Genomic DNA, 18,749 nt, shown 5'->3' with positions numbered 1-18,749 from the left:
AGGAACCTAATCAAGGGTAGGCTGAGTCCTTTCACAATCACAAACATCTAGGTTGCCCACGTTTTTCCAGAGGGACCAGTCTACAACTGATGGAGGTCAAGGTGGACAGAGCTCTGAATTGGAATCAAGAAAGAGAGGACAGAGAATTCTGAGCATGGGGTAAAGGGAAAAGGCACAAAGGCGGAATGTTGATATAGTGAGGTAGTAGCTAGTAAGTAGGTCAGTTTGGCTGACAATGCTGTATTTTCGGGGCCGGAGAGTGGGAAGGAGTGAGAATAATCAGATGGGTTGGAGTCAGGTTGCGAAGGTCTTTAGACGCCAAATTGAGGAATTTCTGTTTTATGCTAGAGGCCAGAGGGGGCCTGCAAAACTTGAGCACGGGATAGCTACGGCCATAGTCAAACCCGGCCTTCCATTCATCGTGCCTTCTACCATTAACTCCGTGACCTTGGCCAAGATCGCCTCCCTCTACGGTCCTCAATCTGTTCATTTATACAGTTAGGAGGCAGACCCGGGAAAGGGCGTTTCAAAGAGGATGGCCTTCCTTTTGCCCACGTTTATCTGAGGGTGAAGGTCGGCTCCCTTCTCTTCCTTGCATCGGGGCATCCAAGCGCTTCCTCCAGCACCCACGCGGAGCCGTGCTGATGAGCCCCGGGAGAACCCGCCCCGTCAAGTCCCGGGTTCTGGGACCGGGATCCGGTGGAAGGGAGAGGAAGGGGTGACCGGGATATCTGTCTCTCTGGGCCGGGAGGGGGCAGCTGGGGGAGGGGTTGCAGTCGGGCCCGGTGCCCGGCGCCCGGTGCCCGGTGCCCGCGGTCTTGCGCTCCCCCACCGTGCCCCCGGGCCGCGGCGGGGCGGGGAGGGAGGGTCAGAAAGGGGCGGGGAGGGGCGGGGAGGGGGCCGGAGCGCTCGCTGGCCGCTCGCTTGCTCGCTGGCTCCCGGGTTCTCTGGCTCCCAGGCTCTGAAGATGGCGGCGGGTACGCGCTCCCCGAAGAGCGGGCTGCTGGAGCTGCGCGCTCCGGGTAGCGCGGGGCCCGGGCCCTGGCTGCGGGTCTTGGTCAGCTTGGCAGCGGACGTGGTGACTGTGAGCGCCGCGCCGGCTAGCGGCGAGCCGGGGCCGGGGCCAGGCTCGGAGCCTGCGTCCGCGTCCTTGCCCCAGCTCAACGGCGCGGATCCCGGGACGCCCGCAGCCCCCGGAGCGCCCCCAACCCCGCCGCTGCCCCACGCGCTGCTCAACCAGAAGCGGACCGTGCGCGTGGTGAAGCAGGAGGCGGGCGGGCTGGGCATCAGCATCAAAGGTAGCGGCCCCGGGAACACGGGCGGGGGGACACGGCGGCATCCCAGGGGCGGCAGCGGGACGCGGGGAGGGCAGCCGCGCGAGGCTGACGGGGAAAGAGGGATGGGAGGTTCGGAGGAGGGTGGTGAGGGGCCCTGCGCCCTGGCACCCGTTATCGCCCGGTCTGTCTGACTGACCCGCCGATCGGGTGACTGGGGGGTCCCCCTGAGTGGGCGCAGGCTTTGCGGGAGGGGACGCGGTGGGAGCCGGTCAGGCCCTGGAAGACCACGGTCAGGCCACATGGAGACAAACACAAGTTCGTAGCCAGTTTCTCGCTCTGCAAACTTTACGGGACAGCGGGGCCTGGCAGGCTGAGCTGTGGGCAGGGCCTCTAACGAGAGCTGCCCAGGCTGGGAACTGGCTGGGAGCCCGGCTCCGATGGTAGCCTCACGGCTTAGTATGACTCTCTGGGAGCGCCGGGAACCCTCCGCCTCCCCCATCTCGGGCAGTGCCCGTCGGTGGGCTCTCCAGCCCTGCGTGTTGGCCCTCGCTGGAAGTGAGGCGAGACTCCCCCGGCCCTCGGCTGTGCTAGTCCTGGGCCGTCCCCCACGTAAAGCACTCCTTGACCCTCCCACCTTCGTACTCACACTAAAGGCTCTGCTTCTGTTAGGTTTTAAAGCTGAGAGGTTCTTTCCACAGGGCATCTCACTGAAATCTTACCACTAACTGTAAAGTCCGGGGAGTAAACCCCACCCGTTTACATGTAAAGAAACCCCAGAAAGTTCAATGTCTTGCTAGGAAGTATCAAAGGTAGGATGGGGACCCAGGGCTCCCTGCTTCATCTGCCTTGTTCTCCAGCTTTTGGTAGCTGCTCAGAACCGTTATAAGGTGGGGGATCTCATTCCATTTCCCTCCCACTTCAAGCTTCCTGGCTTCTTCATCTCCCCTAATTTCCCCACTTATCCCCCCCACTCTCTTGTCTTTCTTCTATTTCTCTTTTCTCTGACTTCTCTCCCCTAATTTCTCTCTCCCTTCAGGGCTTTGTGGATGCTCACGGATCCGGATAGGGAAACAATCCCCAGAAGGCTTGAAATCCCCTTTGTCCTGCGTCCCAGGGCCATAACTGGACATTTCTGGTCACACTTGCTTTTTGAGGGGAGGGGTATGGGGCAGTCAGAGAATATTTCCAGGCATCAGCTGTCAGAGCCTTTAGAGATACTTAGAACACTATTGAGGAGGGGGCAGTATCTCTTCAGAACTGAAATGTGGATAGCAAAATAGAATAGAATTTCCCATTATAGCGTATCAGATGCAACAAGGACCTTGCACTAACCCCTTTCTCATTTAGTGTAGAATGAGAAGAGGGGAGATAAATTATTCTGGTCACACAGGAAAATGATAGCAAAGAGATTAGGAGCAAGATCTCCCGACCCTCAGTTCACAGCTCTCTTTAGTACCCCATAATCCTTCTGTACCTTTACCCACCACTGGATCAAGATGTCCTTGAGCTTTCTGGGAAGGCCCTTTGAGACCTTTCTCCCTCTTCTCCGTGGACTTGGCAGAGGTGGCCGGCTAGAACACTGAGAACAGAGCCCTGCCCTTTCCAAGCGGGAAGGACCCACTATCTATAGATACTGGAGCATGAGTTCTGGTAACTTTAGGGAAGTCATTTCTCTTGAACCTGGTTTGGAAATTCGGCTATTGAAAGATCATGACAGCTTCAGCTAATACTGTGCTTCCAGTTCTACTTATTCCCTTTCTCTGCTTTTGCTTCAGAGAATGGCTCATGAACTTGGAGCTATCCTTTCAGGTCTGGCATCTGTTGGGAGGGACTACTACAGACTACTGACTAATCTCAGGGTCCACAGGACATAAGATCTTCTTTCTAAGGATACTCCCCATCCCAAACACTCACACCCTTTCCCCTAAATAAGTCCATTGAGTCTAATGTCCTTTCTGGGGTTGTGATAAATCCCTTCCTCTTCCTAAGCCACAACTTATTCATCCATAAAACAGAATGAATATTGGATGTGGAAATCAGGAGACCCGGGTTCTGGTCCTACTTGTACAATTTCCTTGCTGTGTGACCTTATGGGGTCTCCTTTTCTCCAGCCTTGGAGAACCGTGGTGTCTTCCAGTTTTAATGGTCTCTGGTTCCATTTTTAGGCTCCTCCTATCTCCTCCTATGTTTTTCCTAGTATAGTGCTTGTAGGTACTTATTTAATACTGGACACCCCAACTCCTTAACAGTGCCTGTTTCCTTATAGCTAATGTGCACCTACATGTGTCCATGTCTGTGTGTGCATTCTCAGGTGGCAGAGAGAACAAGATGCCCATTCTCATCTCCAAGATCTTTAAGGGATTGGCAGCTGACCAGACAGAGGCTTTGTTTGTGGGTGATGCTATCCTGTCCGTGAATGGTGGAGACTTGTCTACAGCCACTCATGACGAGGCAGTGCAGGTGCTCAAGAAAACTGGCAAGGAGGTGGTTCTGGAGGGTAAGTGGCAGGAGGACAAGGTGGTTAAGGGGAGATTATGGAGGAGATAGCCCTATAGCTCACTCCCAGATACTTCTCACTCTCTCCTCACCCAGATCCTGGGAAACTTTCCTAGGATCTCAAAGTTTTTTGTTAAATTGGCTATATTTGTTAACCAAAAAACCCCACCATGTATTTTTCATATTTAAATATTTCCCTTGGTTTTTGTTTTTAGAAACCAAGAGATAGGACAACTTGGCTGGGAGCTTGGGGTCTCGGGTTCTGGTTTCAGCTCTGCAACCAACTTGCTGGACAATGCTGGGCAAATTCTTTCTTCTCTATGGACCTCAGTTTCCTTGTCTATAAAATAAAGGAATTGAATTCTGTGGTCTCTAAGGCCCTCCAGCTGGATATTCTATTATTGTTAGTCTTTATAATGGGAATTGGAGCTGCTGAGCAGGGGTTCTTTGATTCAAGGAATCAGTGAGTGGCTGTGAAACATAAGCAGTGCCCTTGGGAGAAGTAGTCAGCTTGACGCCCCACGGGGCTTTCCACTCCTGGGAGGTGTTTTGTGGCTCCAACACCTCCCCCAAATCTCCTAAGACTTGCCCATCAGACATGGACAGGTAGAGCTAAGAGTAGTTTTGTTCTACAGTATCCAGATCTGAAAGACAACACTATTGCCCCGCTGGGGCCCAATACCGTCCTACCTCTGCTCCCTCTGACTTTAGGAAGCTAGTCTTCCATCAAGAGGCCTAAGTCTTGATCTAAGGCCTATTCCTGATCTCTTACCTTCTCTTACCGCAGGAGTGGGGAACCTCCGGCCCTTGGGCCTTTAGGAACCCCACAAAATCATTTGCATAATCAACTGCTGCTGCTGAGGAGTTAAAAGCTAGATAGAGCAATGTCTCACTGCTTGAGTTCTTTAAGTTGATAATGCTATTATAAATATCCTCTAATGATATTATAAACATCCAAATGGCCCTTGGCAGAAAAAAGGTTCTCTACCCCTGCCTTAGAGAAACTGCAGCCCTAAAGAAAGTTGTACTGCATATGAAATATGTAGAAAGAGGATCAGGTGCTCTGAAGGACCAGCTAAGGTGGTGATTACAGAGATCCCAAGAAAGAGAAAGAATCCTGAGAGAAAAAGCCTGAAGCTTTGGCTTAGCCCTTCTGTTTCAAATCTGGAAGCTTCTCCTAACTTGAGTAGTCAGCGAATCCTGTCATTCCCGTGGATCCCTTTTTGCTCATGTCTTCTTGGGTTCTCGTCCTTTCCTGTAAGATTGGAAGCAAGCTTGACCCAGTTTGTTGTGGGGAAAGAGCTGTTGAGAACTATAGGGTATATCTTGTGTCCATGGGAAGTATGGGGAGGAAGAGTACTGCCTAGCCACCAGCTGCTGATCCTGGACTTTCTTTGGACCAGTCAATCCTCATTCCATGATGTGGTAGCCCTTGCCCTCATATTGGGAGAGGAGGAAAGTATTCTCTGATCTAGGGACACAGGATCCCTGTCCCACTCCCCCGCCTCTTATTTCATACTTCTTGGTATTCAGTCCTGTCTCCATGGGCACTCATGGAGCTCTCCCATCATGGCAGGTTGCCAGGTGAGTCAGTCTGTCTTGTGGTCCTCGGTTTTGAGAATTAGAATTTTCCAATGCCTTTTCTCAAAAGACAAGGGCAGATGGGAGGAGTGGGCAGCTTGGCACTCTCCTCGGGCCTAGGAGGGTGTGGAATGCCCAGACTGCAGTGTATGTAGAAATCTCTGAATCTAACATCCTTAGACCAACAAAAATGATGGGTCTGTGTTACTGTTAGTCTTTATAATGGGAATTGGAGCTGCTGAGCAGGGGTTCTTTGATTCAAGGAATCAGTGAGTGGCTGTGAAACATAAGCAGTGCCCTTGGGAGAAGTAGTCAGCTTGACGCCCCACGGGGCTTTCCACTCCTGGGAGGTGTTTTGTGGCTCCAACACCTCCCCCAAATCTCCTAAGACTTGCCCATCAGACATGGACAGGTAGAGCTAAGAGTAGTTTTGTTCTACAGTATCCAGATCTGATAGACAACACTATTGCCCCGCTGGGGCCCAATACCGTCCTACCTCTGCTCCCTCTGACTTTAGGAAGCTAAATGTGGTATCTCCTGGGCAGCAAAAGGGTGTGTATGTATGTGTGTGTGTGTGTGTGTGTGTGTGTGTGTGTGTGCTTGCCATGCTGGGCTGCCCCATAGGAGCTTCAAAGTTAATGGACTTTCTCTGCTTAAACTGCTCGTCCTGCTCTGGTTGGCTCTGCTGCTGGACTTGCGCTCTAGAAGCATCTGGGAATGACTGCCTAATAGGATGGGAACCACCCAGTTCTGGGTCCAAAGAGGGAATAAAGCACTTTCTTTGTCCAGAGAGTCCCCTGGGGGTAGCACGTTTGAGAAAGCTACCCTTCCATTTCTAGCACCAGGGAAGACAGAGAGGGCAGTCCCCAATATATGGCAAAGCCAGGAAATGCCTGGGCAAATGAGGCTGTGGCTGGTGGTTGTAAAGCCGACGTGTTGGGCTGCCGCCAACATTCCTTAGCTGTAAATGTTCTGTGCCATGAGACCCGCCCCCACTGTGGTCTCACTAACCCTTGGGGGACAGCTAGGGAACACTGAACAGTATGTACACACACAGAACATTTGAGCAAAGAAGGGCAAAGCTCAGATCTAGGGAGGATGTGCCTTGAGCTCCAGCCTCTGTGTTGTGGACAGGGTAGCCGGGTTCTGGACACTGGACCTCTGGGAGTTCACATTATTTGGAGGACTGGTGTGCCAGGAGGTATTGAAACCAGTGTAATTCTCTTCTTCCTTAGCCAGTCTTTCAGTCTTTCAACAGATGAATCCCTGAACCTCAAGCCCTAAGATGCTTCATAGTCCTTAAGTCAAGTCCTGTCCAAAAGTACCTGAATGTTAACTATGCTTAGATTCAGGCTAAACATACCTAAAAGACTCATATCTAAAAAAAGATAAAGGTTCTTTCTCCCAGATATATTCCCCTCCCATTTCTTACTGGGGCTGTTGTATCGGAAATGGGCTCGGAGCTCAGCCTCCTAAGGTAGAGTCATTGTGGTTGATATTTCCGTGATCTTGTGGACGCCTAGTATTCCCAAGCATGGATATGTGGTATTTTCTTGTGCCGTTTTACCCCCTGCATTGAGATACCAGTACCTCCTGATTCTGGCCCTGCCCTGGCTAGTCCTGAATTCTTTACTCTCCATTTTTTTTTAATATAGAAAATTTGGGTTCTATCTGCCAACATTCCGATTCAGTAATTTTGAGGAGAAGACACTTGCCATGAAGTTTCATTTGCCTGATTACTTAGTATATAGAGTGTGGCCTAAGTGCATTCTGTGGAGTCAGAGAAAAGCAAGAAAACAGTGTTTGTACCTACCTCTCTTAATCCCTGCAGCCACCATGCAAAGGACTTCTAGTCATGGCCTGAGTTTCCAGAAAGCATTTATACCATAACTGACCTCAGACTCAATCCACGTTGAAAGAGAGTAGAAAATGAAGTCACAGGAAGAGCTGGATTAAGGCCATACCTCCAGAGATTTGATCCTTGGACCCCACAGCCTGTCAATTATGGTCCTGCCTGAGAGATGACCAAAGTGGAGAAGGGGGTCCCCAGCTTGTCTGTCTCACATAACTTAGGCTAGGGAGTGTGCGCCTTGTGTACTAGAGGCTCTGTTAGAAAAGATTAGAAAATTAGAGAGATTAGTTTGGATCAGAAAGTTGGGGAGGTCTTGTTGGAGGAAGCAGTTCTTAAGTGGACAGGTTTTGAGGTGCTTTGAATTGGGATTTGGTGCTCTAGTCCCTTGGATCAGAGAGGCAGCTTCTTAACCTGGAAACATGCACTGTGCCCCTCGGAGATGGAAGGAGGCTGAGGCTGGCAGGAAGGTAAGAAGTACCCGTGAGCCCGTCTGTAGTGATCTTAATGTTGGTCAGGCCTCTAAGTCTCTCTTGAGAAGGAAGTCTAAGACAGAAATTCTGTGCTTTGAATCTGAGATTAGCTTCTTTTCATTGGGTGATGAGCTCATGGGGGTGATTTAGGAATGGGATTGCTTCAGTGCCCTGTCCACTGGCTGTACTGCATGTGGACCAAAGGAGAAATCCCATCTATCCACTTCAAAGATTGAGTCCTTGGAGAAGCATTTGGTCTTGGAGGTGACCAGGGATGATACTGCTTGCAGCTACTCACAGCTGATCCAGCAGCTATGTCCACTAGCCTTGCCATCATGGGCCTTTGGGTGGGGACATTCCTAGGAGCCTCCCCATCTCAGCCATGGCAGCGGAGATCTCAATCACAGCCCCTCCTGAGGGTGGGCCAATCAGCTGCCCCTGGGACGCTCTCACTGCCAAGAATGATGACTCAGGCAGAAATGAGAGAGGGGAGGGAGGCTCAGAGCCAGAACTTTTTATAGCTAGGCATTCAGGCCCTAGAGCACGTGTCCATGGGGTCTGCGTGTGTGTAACCCAAGACCCCAGCTCTGGGACTGCTTGAAAGCCATTTATAGCATGTTCTGCTTGCCCCACGCTATCAGGGGTGTATGGGACACATGGCCTGGCTCAGGGTGGCTTGATTCTATTTTTCTTCATCTCTTTAAGTTTATTCAGTCAACAGAGTAACTTTGGAGTATTTCCTATGGACATAACATGGGCTAAGTTCTTTGGTGAGATGTAGAAAAGTTTCATGCAAGCATTACGCATGTATACCAGGCTTTCCACAGCCCATTGTTGATCATACCCAGGGAATAGGCAAATGGGGCTGGTGGTCTCTTTGTAACCCTCCCCTCCTGTTCATTGACCCTGCCAGACACTTCCTGCTGGGGGGACCAGAAGTCCGGCCGTTATAAGGCATGTGCGGCCCAGGGTTGAGTGGGGGGGCCTGGGTGCTGTGAAGCGCCTCTCCTCAAGGCAGCACCGTGGAATGGTCTCATTTCTCACCTGGAGATTGTACCGTTGTAGAATGTCCATTTGCCTCATTTTACGTGGAGAAATGGAAGCCCAGAGAATACTAGTGTGATTTACTCAAGGTTATAAGTGCGACAGAATTGGAGCGTAACTGGAATTAGAAGTTGCTTGCTAACTCACAGCCTTAGGTTCTTCCTGCTGTTAACCGCCCTGTGTGGAATAGTTGAAGATTTAACATTTTCTCCTTAAAGCCAAGATGTTTCTTTCTCTTGTCTTAAAAAATGAGCCCTGATCTTAGCTGGCAAAGGGAAGGAAAGAGGGAGGGAGGGAGGGAGTCTGTGTCTCTCTGAGTGACTGTCTGCATATGTGTGTGAGGGTGCAGCTGTGCGCATATCTCTGTGTCTGTCCGTGTCTGTGTCTGCAAGTGTGTAAACTTTGACCCCACATCCCTCATTTTATATAAAGAAAGTAGGTCCAGAACAGAGAAGTGGCTTCTCTGAGGTCACACAGCTAATAAGCATCCAAGCTGAGACTAGAATCCAGGTCTCCTGGCTTCCAGCCCAGAGCTCTGTCCCCTGCCCCTTATGGACCATTGATTCCCTGCACAGTCTTGTGCCCTTGGGGGTGGCTGAGCCCGGGCTGGGTCAAGTGGAGATGATTCTGCTTAGTAAGCTTTGGTGCCCTGGAAACTGAGCACCAGAGGTGGGATAGCTCCTTGCCGGGGCATCAGCTGAGTGTGACTCCTTGTCACCGTCTCCCCTGGACAGTCAAGTACATGAAGGAGATCTCGCCGTATTTCAAGAACTCTTCATCAGGGGCTACTGTAAGCTGGGAGTCACCGGCTGCCTCCTCCCCGACCCTCTGCCCCCGGGACCTCAAGGAGGGGAAAACCGTCTCCTTGAAGATGGCCTATGTCTCGAGAAGGTGTATCCCTGCAGACGCTGAGCGCAGGTGAGGACTGGCCCAGGGTGGGCTGGAACCCTGAGCCCAGGAGAAGGTGGGCTCCAGGGGAGTGGCTGCTGAGTGCAGGTAAGGAGGGGCGTCAGCAAAGGCTGGATGGCTGCGGTTAGCCTCTGGTGGGGAGTGGCTGCTGAGTGCAGGTAAAGACAGGTGGGCTGGAGTCCGGAACATCAACATCGGTGACTGAGTGTGGCTTACAGTGGGGACTGAAGAAAAAGCCATCACTGGGGCAGAACTTTGGGATAATCAGATGGCTAGGCAGGCTCAAGGATGAGGAGACCCAGAGACCTGATATCCCCCTGACCAGTCAGTCCTGAGATTGAGTTAGCCTGATGCAGCAGAAAGCCCCGGGGCCTGGATTCTAGTCTAGGCTGTCAGCTAAGCGGTGGTGAGCCACAAGTCCCGTCCCCCTGGGTTCCTGTTCCCTAATTCCTTAGATCATCTCTAAGGGCCTTGGTGACCCGTGGCTCTCAGCCTGGGTCCGGAGCTGCCTGTTAGCCTTAGGAAGGTGTCAGTGAGTCAGCAGGGCACTAGCATTGTGTGTCTGGCACATGCCGAGAAGTGATGATACAGAGAAAGGCAAAAGTTTGTCTCTGTCTTCCAGAAGTTCACAATCGAATGGGGGGCATATAAGCAAGGTACATACAGGATAAATTGGAAATAATCAATGGGGGAAGGTACTAGAGAGATGGGAAAGGGATTCTGTAAAAGGTGGGGTGTTAGCTGGGGCTTGGGAAAACCAGGAGATGGTGATGGGGAGGGGATGCGTTCCAGGCCTCGGGACAGTCGGAGAAAATCCCACGAGAAGTGGGGCTCCTTGTTTGGAGTGTGCAGCCTAGGAGTCTGGGAGAGAGGCCATGACGGGTCTGTGAGAAGATCTTCTGAGTGCTTTACCACCTGGGGTCTGATTCTTCTCTATGGCCTTAGGGGGTGGCAGGCCACGGCCATCCTTATAAAGGCCAGGGTCCTGAGGATTAGAGGGAGGACCTTGACCTTGGCCAGGGTCATTCAGTGGCCCAGAAAGGAATCAGAGCCCTCTGGCTGAGGCAGGGCCCATGACGTTCCTTGCTTCTGCCCAACTGGGTTTTAGTCTGTCTTACTTAACGTACCACCTTTCCTGAATCTGTATCACTCGGTCTGAGGTTCTCCAAGGACCGGGCAGACATTGTATATGTGATCTTCCCTGCCCGAATCCAGGGGCCCACACAGTCTGCTCACTCTCTATTCCACCCTACCCACGGCCTGGCCCTGAGACCCAGCCCGGTTTCATGGACTGGAAACCCAGGGCTGTGAACCGAGGGCTCAGTCAAGGGATGGCCTGTTGGGTTGTGAGAAGGGAGGAGGAGGCGTCTTCTATAGAGTTTTATATATATATGTGTAGATATAGATATAGCTATAGATATCGATATATGTATATATATTCCATATATAGGAGTTCTTCTATAGAGATATAGGCGACGTTATGGGGTGAGCTCGGTGGTGCAGTGGGTAGAGCTCTGGGTCGGGAGTCAAGAAGACCCGGATTCAAATCCAGCCTCGGACACTAGCTATGTGAACTTGGGCCGTCATTACCCTGTTTCTCATCTGTAAAGCAGGGACACTGACAGCACCTCCCTCATTGTAGTGAAGGTAAAACGAGATAGTATTTGTAAAGCGCTTGGCACAGAGCCCGGCGCCCAGTCGCCCCATAGAACGGTAGCTCTCCTTGGCAGTGATGTCTGTGCACGCGTGGTTGGCGCGCCCGTCCCGAGGTGGGTGAGGCGGCGGCTGTCTGTCTGTGTGCTGTCTGTCTGCAGCGTGTTCTGCACGTCATCCGTGTGTCGGGGGCACCGTTTGTCGCAGACGTGGGATTCGTGTCCCGGCGTGTCTGCGGCAACGTCCCCCTTCTTGGAGGCCGTGGAGGCTGGGAGGCGCGGGCTGCCCCTGAGTCCGCCTCTGTCCGCAGGTATTTGGAGCTGCGTTCTGCAGACGGCCGGGACAGCCTCTTCCTGAGGGCCAAGGATGAGGCCGGTGCCCAAGCCTGGTTGGCTGCCATCCAGGCCAACATCCATGCCCTTGTGCCCTGGGTCACCGATGAGCTGCGGGCCCTTCTCACCGGAGCTGGAGGTGTTGCTGGGAGCAAGGAAATCAAGCGGATAGGCTGGCTAACGGAGCAGGTGGCCTGCGGGCGGCTGGGGCTGGGGGCTCTCCCCTCCTGGCTCAGGCAGGGCGTTCGTTCCCTTCCCCGTGCCCCCGTCCGTTCTCTCCTCTTTGTCACTCCTCTTCCTCCCCCTCCCTTGTCTTTTTCTTCTGGACCCTCTGCCCCAAGTCTCCCTAAGCTCTTCCCTCTGTTCTGTAGCTCCCAGGCGGGGGAACGGAACCTGTTCTGGCCGTGCTGACGGAGAAGGACCTTTTGTTCTACAGCAGCCTCCCCCAGAACCGAGATGCCCTCAACGCGCCAGGCCGCAGCTCTCCGCTCATCGCCACAAGGTACCTCATGCCAGGGCCCTCTTCCAGTCCTGCCTGCCCATCTAAGCTTTTCCGGTCATTCACTTAATCAGCACTCACAGTGCCCACCCTGTGCCAGGCCCTGTGCATACAAGGCAAAGACAGGCCAATTTCTGCCTCCAAGGAACTTATGTTCACTGAGGGGAGGCAGCATGAGTATTGATAAGGGTATACACAATGGGCACATATGAAATAAGAGGTTAATTTTGAGCATGGGGAGAAGGTCCTGCCAGGCGGAGGGACCAGGAAAGACTTCATGGAGAGGGGGTTATTTAAGCAGAGTTTTGGACAAAATAAGCTATAGATGAGAGACAGGAAAACACTCCTGGGCAGATGACGGCCTTTGCAGAGAGCCTGAGATACACCTGGCCTAAGGACAGCGTGGAGGGAGAGCTGCCCATGGTCACAAAGACTGTTTGAGATGCTGATGCCGCTGTGTGAGGCTGTCCAGGACTCTGGAAGGGGGAGAAAACATGGATGGCCACAGAGATAGCCAGCCCCTGTCAAGTGGGCATCAGAGCAGGACCAGATGAGGCTAATTGAATGAATTGGCTGGGTGAGCCAATTCAAGGCCCCCGCAGAGTGGCTGCTCACAGCCAGAAAGATTCTGTCTCTGATTCTTCTATTAGTAGGGCCTTGGTTTCCTCAAATGTAAAATAAAGCCCTTGAGGGGCTTTCTAGCTCTGGATCTCTGATCCCTGGGTGCATGGATTAGTGCATCAGGCCTGTTTACCTGCTCCCAATGGAGCAGACAGAAAGCAGGGGAGGGGGGTACATATTCTCAAGGTGTCCTATCTTCACCTTCCCAGGCTGGTGCATTCTGGCCCCTCTAAGGGCTCTGTTCTCTATGACTCGGAGCTTTCCTTCGCGTTGCGCTCGGGGACCCATCAGGGTGTGGAGACACACCTGTTCAGTGTGGAGTCCCCCAGGGAGTTGGCCACCTGGACACGCCTGCTGGTGGATGGCTGCCACAATTCTGCGGAGGTAGTGCAGGAGGTGTCCACAGGTCAGAACCTGAAAGGGTGCCCGGGGAGAGGGCGCATGTCCTGGTGAGTCACGGAGTGGGCAGCCTCCGGGTCAGGGGAACCCAAGGAACGTGCCCTGGCCTTTGTCCCAGCTGTAGGGCCGGGCCGGGCTTCGGCTGGGCTCTGGAGTCTGCCTGCGGCTCATCCTCTCCCTTCTCCTCACCCTCAGCCTGCACGTGGAACGGACGCGCCTGTAGCCTGTCTGTGCACATCGACAAGGGCTTCACCCTCTGGGCAGTGGAGCCTGGTCTGGCCAAAGCCCTGCTGCTGCAGGAGCCCTTCGAGAAGCTGCAGATGTCCTCCGATGATGGCTCCAGCCTGCTCTTCCTGGACTTTGGGGGGGCTGAAGGCGAGATTGTGAGTGACCTCCATGCCCTGGGGCTCGCAGGGAGAGGGGCTAAAGAGATGCTGGGCCAGGGGGACTGAGGGATGGGGGAATGGAGGAGACTAAATGGAGGAGGGTGCTTCCCTGAGACTGCCGAGCATCCCCTTGCCTGGAGCTTCCTTTGCCCTTTGTTCCCTCCCCCCTTCCTCTCTTCAGTTCCTGCATCCTTCTGGGACCGGCTAGACTAGATCTGAGAGGAGAGACTCGGAACTTTGACAGCCTTGAGGCTCAGGAGGACCTGAGTTCAGGTTGTTGTTCAGTCGTTTCGGTGGTGTCTGACTCTTTGTGACCCCATTTTTGGGCAATTTTCTTGGCAGAGATACTGGATAGTTTGCCATTTCCTTCTCCAACTCATTGTATAGATGAGGAAACAGTGGCAAGCAGGGTTAATGACTGGTCCAGGTTACAGAGCTAGGAAGGTCTGAGACCACATTTGAACTTAGGAAGAAGAATCTTCCTGGCTTCAGAGATCTTACTAGTTTTGTGGGATGGGTTAGTGTGTGTCATGGCAAACACAAAAGCTTGCATATGTTTAGGGTTATGTTAATAGAGAGTTTAAGTGGCTTGTCCACTAAGTGTCAGAGGCAGGATCTGAACTCAGCTCTTTCTAATTTGAAGTCCTATACACCATCTAGTATGGATGCCCAGCTGAATATGTTACATATTACATAGTAGGGGCTCAAAAGGAGATTCGAGGAGGGATAGTGGGGTGGGGAAAGGGAGATCAGAGAAGATTTTATAGAGGAGGGGATACCTAAGCCTTGAAGGAAGAGAATTTCAACAGCCTCGACTGAGGGAGGAGATAAGACCATTCCTGGTATGGGGCATCCCCTAAACCTATGCACAGAGATAGGAGAAGGTAAGACCATATTTAGAAACAGCTAGATCTAATTTGGGCAGTAAACCATGTGAAAGAGAGAAAAGTAAAGTAAATCTGAAATGGTAGTTTAGACTTAGATTATGGAAGACTTTATCAGGGACTCACTGAAGGTTTCTGAGAGACTGTGCTTTAGATAGATTATTTTGGAAGTTGTTGGATTAGATTAGGGTATCTTAAACTTTTCCCATTCATGACCCCTTTTTTCCTAAGAAATTTTTACATGATTCCAGGTATGTAGGTATATAAAATAGGTATACAAATCAAACATTTACTGACAACAAATCATAATTTTGCAACCCCCAAATTCAATTATGAGACTCCATATGGGTTTGCAAACTATGGTTTAAGAAGCTGGGGATTAGAGGTGAATACTGTGAATAGAGAAAGGCATGTGGGAGAAAGAACTATGCATGAATATCATAGCTAATGTGGAAATGTTTAATTTGATTGTACATGTGTAACTGATATCAGATTGCTTTTTGTCTTGAAGAGGAAGGATGGAAGGGAGGAAGGGAGGGAGGGAAAAAATTTGGAACTCAAAATTTAATAAGAATGAATGTTGAAAACTAAAAAAAAAAGAAATGAAGAGACAAAATCAGTGGAACTTGTATTGTGAATGATGAGGTAGGAGGCAAAGATTTTGTTGGGAAATGAGGAGCAGGCTTGGCTTTTAGAGCTGCTCCCCCCTTTTTTTCCTTCCCCTGTTCCCCTCCTCCCACTCTCTGCTGTTTGCTGACTGGCTTAGTTTTTAGGAATGTAGAGATGCTTTGGTTTCTCTTCTCCCCTGACCCAAAATTTTCTGTCCAGTTCTGGGCGCCACGCTTTAAGAATGACTTTGATAAACTGGAGCACATTCCAAGAAGAAACTAAATGAGAGAGGGAGGGAATGAATTCAAGACTGCGTCATGACAATCACTGAAATGAAAATATTTCTCCGAGAAAAAAAGAAGACTTAGAAGGAATATGAAACATCAGAAGGGCTGATTTTGGATGCTGAAGAATAGTTTCTTTTACTCTGCTCTAAAGGGGAGACCTAGGAGCAATGAGTACAAGAAAGCAAATTTCAGTTCAATATGGAGAGGAATTAGTTTTCTTTTTTAAAAAATGAAAGCTTATAAATTTTTTAAATATTAAAAAAATTGAATTCCAAATTATTTTCCTTTAGCCCCTCTCCCACCCAATGAGAAGGCAAGCACTATGGTACCCATTATACATGTGAAGTCATGCAAAATATATTTCCATATTAACCATGTTGCAACTTTTAAAAAAAGATCTTTTATTTTTGTATGACATTCATTTCTGAGTATATCCTTTCCCTCTTCCTTATCAGCCATCCCTTGTAACAAAGAATAAAAAAGAAAGAAAAAAAGCAATTTAGCAAAGCCAACCAACACATCACTTGTGACATGGCATATGGAGTGTTCCACACCCATCTTTTCTACCTCTTCTACACCATTTGAATCTCCCATCTCTGCCAAAAAAGGGAGAGAGATGCAATTTTGAGAAAGGACTCCCCACCATTCATAGTTATCTAACAACAGGACTGACTGGGGGGAGTAGTGAGCTCCTCATCAGGGAAAATATTTGAGAAGAGGCTAGATGATTCCTTTATAGGGTGGGAGATGAAAATAAATGCCTTTGAGGTCCCTTTGTGTGCTAAAGGTCTGTGCTTCTTTGTAGGAAGTCTCTGCTCTTGTAGAATGCCCTATCCTAGTACTCAGGCCTATGGACCATATCTTTGTGCTATACTGCTGGGGACTTGTTGGGGTAAAGATAAGTGGGGGTGATGCAGGCCTGTGTAAGTCTGGAGCAGGGGGTCTTGGAGAGGTGCTGGCAGTTTCACCTGACTTGGATTTCTTTGGTTCTTATAGCAGCTGGACCTTCACTCGTGCCCCAAAACCATTGTTTTCATCATCCACTCCTTCCTTTCTGCCAAAGTCACCCGTCTGGGACTGATGGCCTAAGGGCCCCAGAGTAGGAGCTTGGGGGCCACAAAGCCCAGGAAGAGAGGCCCACAGAGCTCCCTGATGGACAGAAGCTGGAAGAGGAGAGCAGAGCAGCAAAGAACAGAGCCAGGAAACCAGTGGGCCCGGCCCGGGGTTGCCAGAAACCACTGTCTGATGAGGATTTTGGGGGGGGTGACCTCCTGAGACACAATGACCCTGTGAAGGAGCAGCTGACCCCGAGGCTGTTCCCACACCAGTGCCTTGCAGAGTGATATTTTGTGTACAAATAAGCCATTCCTTATTTGCTACTTTAGTGACCAGGGCCAAGAAGAAGCCAGGAGGATGGGAGAACAAGAAGGTCTGCTCCCAGCTTCACATAGGACAGAGCCCCTGGGGACAGGCCGGCCTTTGGCCTAGCCAGGCCACATGGACGCAAGCCGTGGCCTTGGGCTGACCCGACCTGTCTCCTGGAGCCATGGCTCTTTTTATGGAGAGAGAGAAGCCCCTATGCCCAGTGAGGTCCTTGGACTTTCTCTAGATGTGGACTTTCCTGGTGCAAGAAGAAGAAAGATACTTTTCTGTTTCCTCAGCCCAAATTCCACTGTGGAATCTTTTCTCCCCTTTTGTGTTCTCTCTTCTCTCTCTCTTCTCCTCTTCTCTTCTCTTCTCTTCTCTTCTCTTCTCTTCTCTTCTCTTCTCTTCTCTTCTCTTCTCTTCTCTTCTCTTCTCTTCTCTTCTCTTCTCTTCTCTTCTCTTCTCTTTTCTCTTCTCTTCTCCCTCTTCTCTTCTCTTCTCTTCTCTTCTCTTCTCTTCTCTTCTCTTCTCTTCTCTTTCTCTTCTCTTCTCTTCTCTTCTCTTCTCTTCTTTTTTTCTTCTCTTCTTTCTCTTCTTTCTTCTCTGTCTCCTCTCTTTCTCCCTCTTTCTCTGTCTCTCTTCCTTCCCTCTCTTCCCTCCCCCTCCCCCTCCCCCCCCTCCCTCCCTCCCCTCCCTTTTCCCCTCTCCCTCCCTCCCTCCCTCCCTCCCTCCCTCCTTCTCTCTCTCTCTCTCTCCTCTCTCTCTCTCTTCTCTCTCTCTCTCTCTCTCTCTCTCTCTCTCTCTCTCTCCCTCTCTCTCTCTCTCTTCTCTCTCTCTCTCTCTCTCTCTCTCTCTCTCTCTCTCTCTCTCTCTCTCTCTCTCTCTCTCTCCCCCTTTCTCTCTCCCTCTCCCTCCCTCTCTCCCTGTTTCTTTCTTTCTTTTTCTTTTTGCATTCTCTTGGTGAAATAAACAGCCCGACTTCACCACTGCCCAGCTGTATATTATTTCTGTCACAGACCTTTCTTCTTTTTTTATAGATTACCAGGGACACTTGGGGGCTAGGGAGTCTGTATTCAATCCTGCTGCCCCTGCCTGAGACATCTTCCTTACAGCTCTTAGACCATCTGTGTTAGGGTTGGCGGGGAGACGAAACAGAACTATCCCTGCCTGGGGTTCCTCCTGTTCATTGTGATCAGGACTCCTGGCCCATAGAAGCCTGGAGCCAATATGGCAACTTTGGGGGTAAAACAGGAGGGAGAAATCATTTCTCTTTGGGCCTGTTTTCTCATCTGTAAAATGGGAGGTTGAAGTAGATGATGTTTCTACTTTAAATCTCATGATCCTGTGCTTTAGGGGTTGTTTATCCTTTGTTCTTAAAGATGGCCATGATATATAAATGAATTGGATTTAAGTGAGGGAGAGCTGTGCAAAATCACCCAGCTTCATTTTGTCCTCTGGAGCCCTGGATCCAATGGCCATTTATAGATCAGGGTGAGAGGAGAAGGCCCTGGATTCAGTGGGGGACCCTGGCCTTTTTAAGTTAAGGTCTTTAATAGGTCTCTGTTTGACTGAAGCAACCCCCTGAGAAATAAATGCTCTGAACCCCCAAAAGGGCATAGTGAATGAACAGACTCAGGTTAAGTAAAGCAGTTTAAACTTTTTAATGCAGTCCTATAGGAGTGGGTATGAAAACTTCAAATGAGTTTTACAGCACACAACTCAGGTATCAGAGCCAACACTTGACCTTGAAATCCTGCCCTAGTCCTGGCTCTTCCTCCTTCTCAGAGTTTCCATTGCAAGACCTTTTCAGAAGTCTCCACATGTCATTCCACTCCCACTACATACATTTCTTAATATGTCCCCTTCCCTGATAATACATCGTATGTTCAAAGATGGGCATTAATCCTACCCTCAGGATTAGTAAATATCCATGAGATTCATTAAGTATCAGTGCTTGCAAAAAGCTTGTGTTGGGTCCTTGACCCCCAGCCAGTTTTAGTGAGTGAGCTTTGGGCCTGGGCCCTCTTATCAGAAAACTGTTGTTTAACCAGGTCTTTGACTCACATGGTGATTGGTTGGAGATAT

The 18,749-nt window shown here is 50.5% G+C and overlaps 1 protein-coding gene across 1 annotated transcript; it reads left to right on the top strand.

The window, feature by feature from the left end:
• Positions 1-905: 905 nt before the first annotated feature.
• SNTA1 (syntrophin alpha 1) lies at positions 906-17,213 on the top strand. The gene is made up of 8 exons (XM_074292389.1): positions 906-1,298; positions 3,589-3,774; positions 9,455-9,638; positions 11,593-11,803; positions 11,986-12,116; positions 12,944-13,140; positions 13,329-13,516; positions 16,296-17,213. The coding sequence occupies exons 1-8, from the start codon at positions 968-970 to the stop codon at positions 16,386-16,388; spliced, it is 1,521 nt and encodes a 506-aa protein (XP_074148490.1). The 5' UTR covers positions 906-967; the 3' UTR covers positions 16,389-17,213.
• Positions 17,214-18,749: the final 1,536 nt, after the last annotated feature.

Source organism: Sminthopsis crassicaudata, chromosome 2 (genome assembly GCF_048593235.1).
Source record: "Sminthopsis crassicaudata isolate SCR6 chromosome 2, ASM4859323v1, whole genome shotgun sequence".
NCBI classification, from domain to species: Eukaryota; Metazoa; Chordata; class Mammalia; order Dasyuromorphia; family Dasyuridae; genus Sminthopsis; species Sminthopsis crassicaudata.
This window is presented reverse-complemented; position numbering and strand designations above follow the sequence as displayed.

Bases quoted from the DNA above. Each gene is read 5' to 3' on its own strand.
- SNTA1 (XM_074292389.1), top strand. From the start codon at position 968: ATGGCGGCGGGTACGCGCTCCCCGAAGAGCGGGCTGCTGGAGCTGCGC. The intron at 3,775-9,454 runs GTAAGTGGCAGG...TCCCCTGGACAG, and splicing joins CAAGGAGGTGGTTCTGGAGG to TCAAGTACATGAAGGAGATC. The intron at 13,141-13,328 runs GTCAGAACCTGA...CCTCACCCTCAG, and splicing joins AGTGCAGGAGGTGTCCACAG to CCTGCACGTGGAACGGACGC.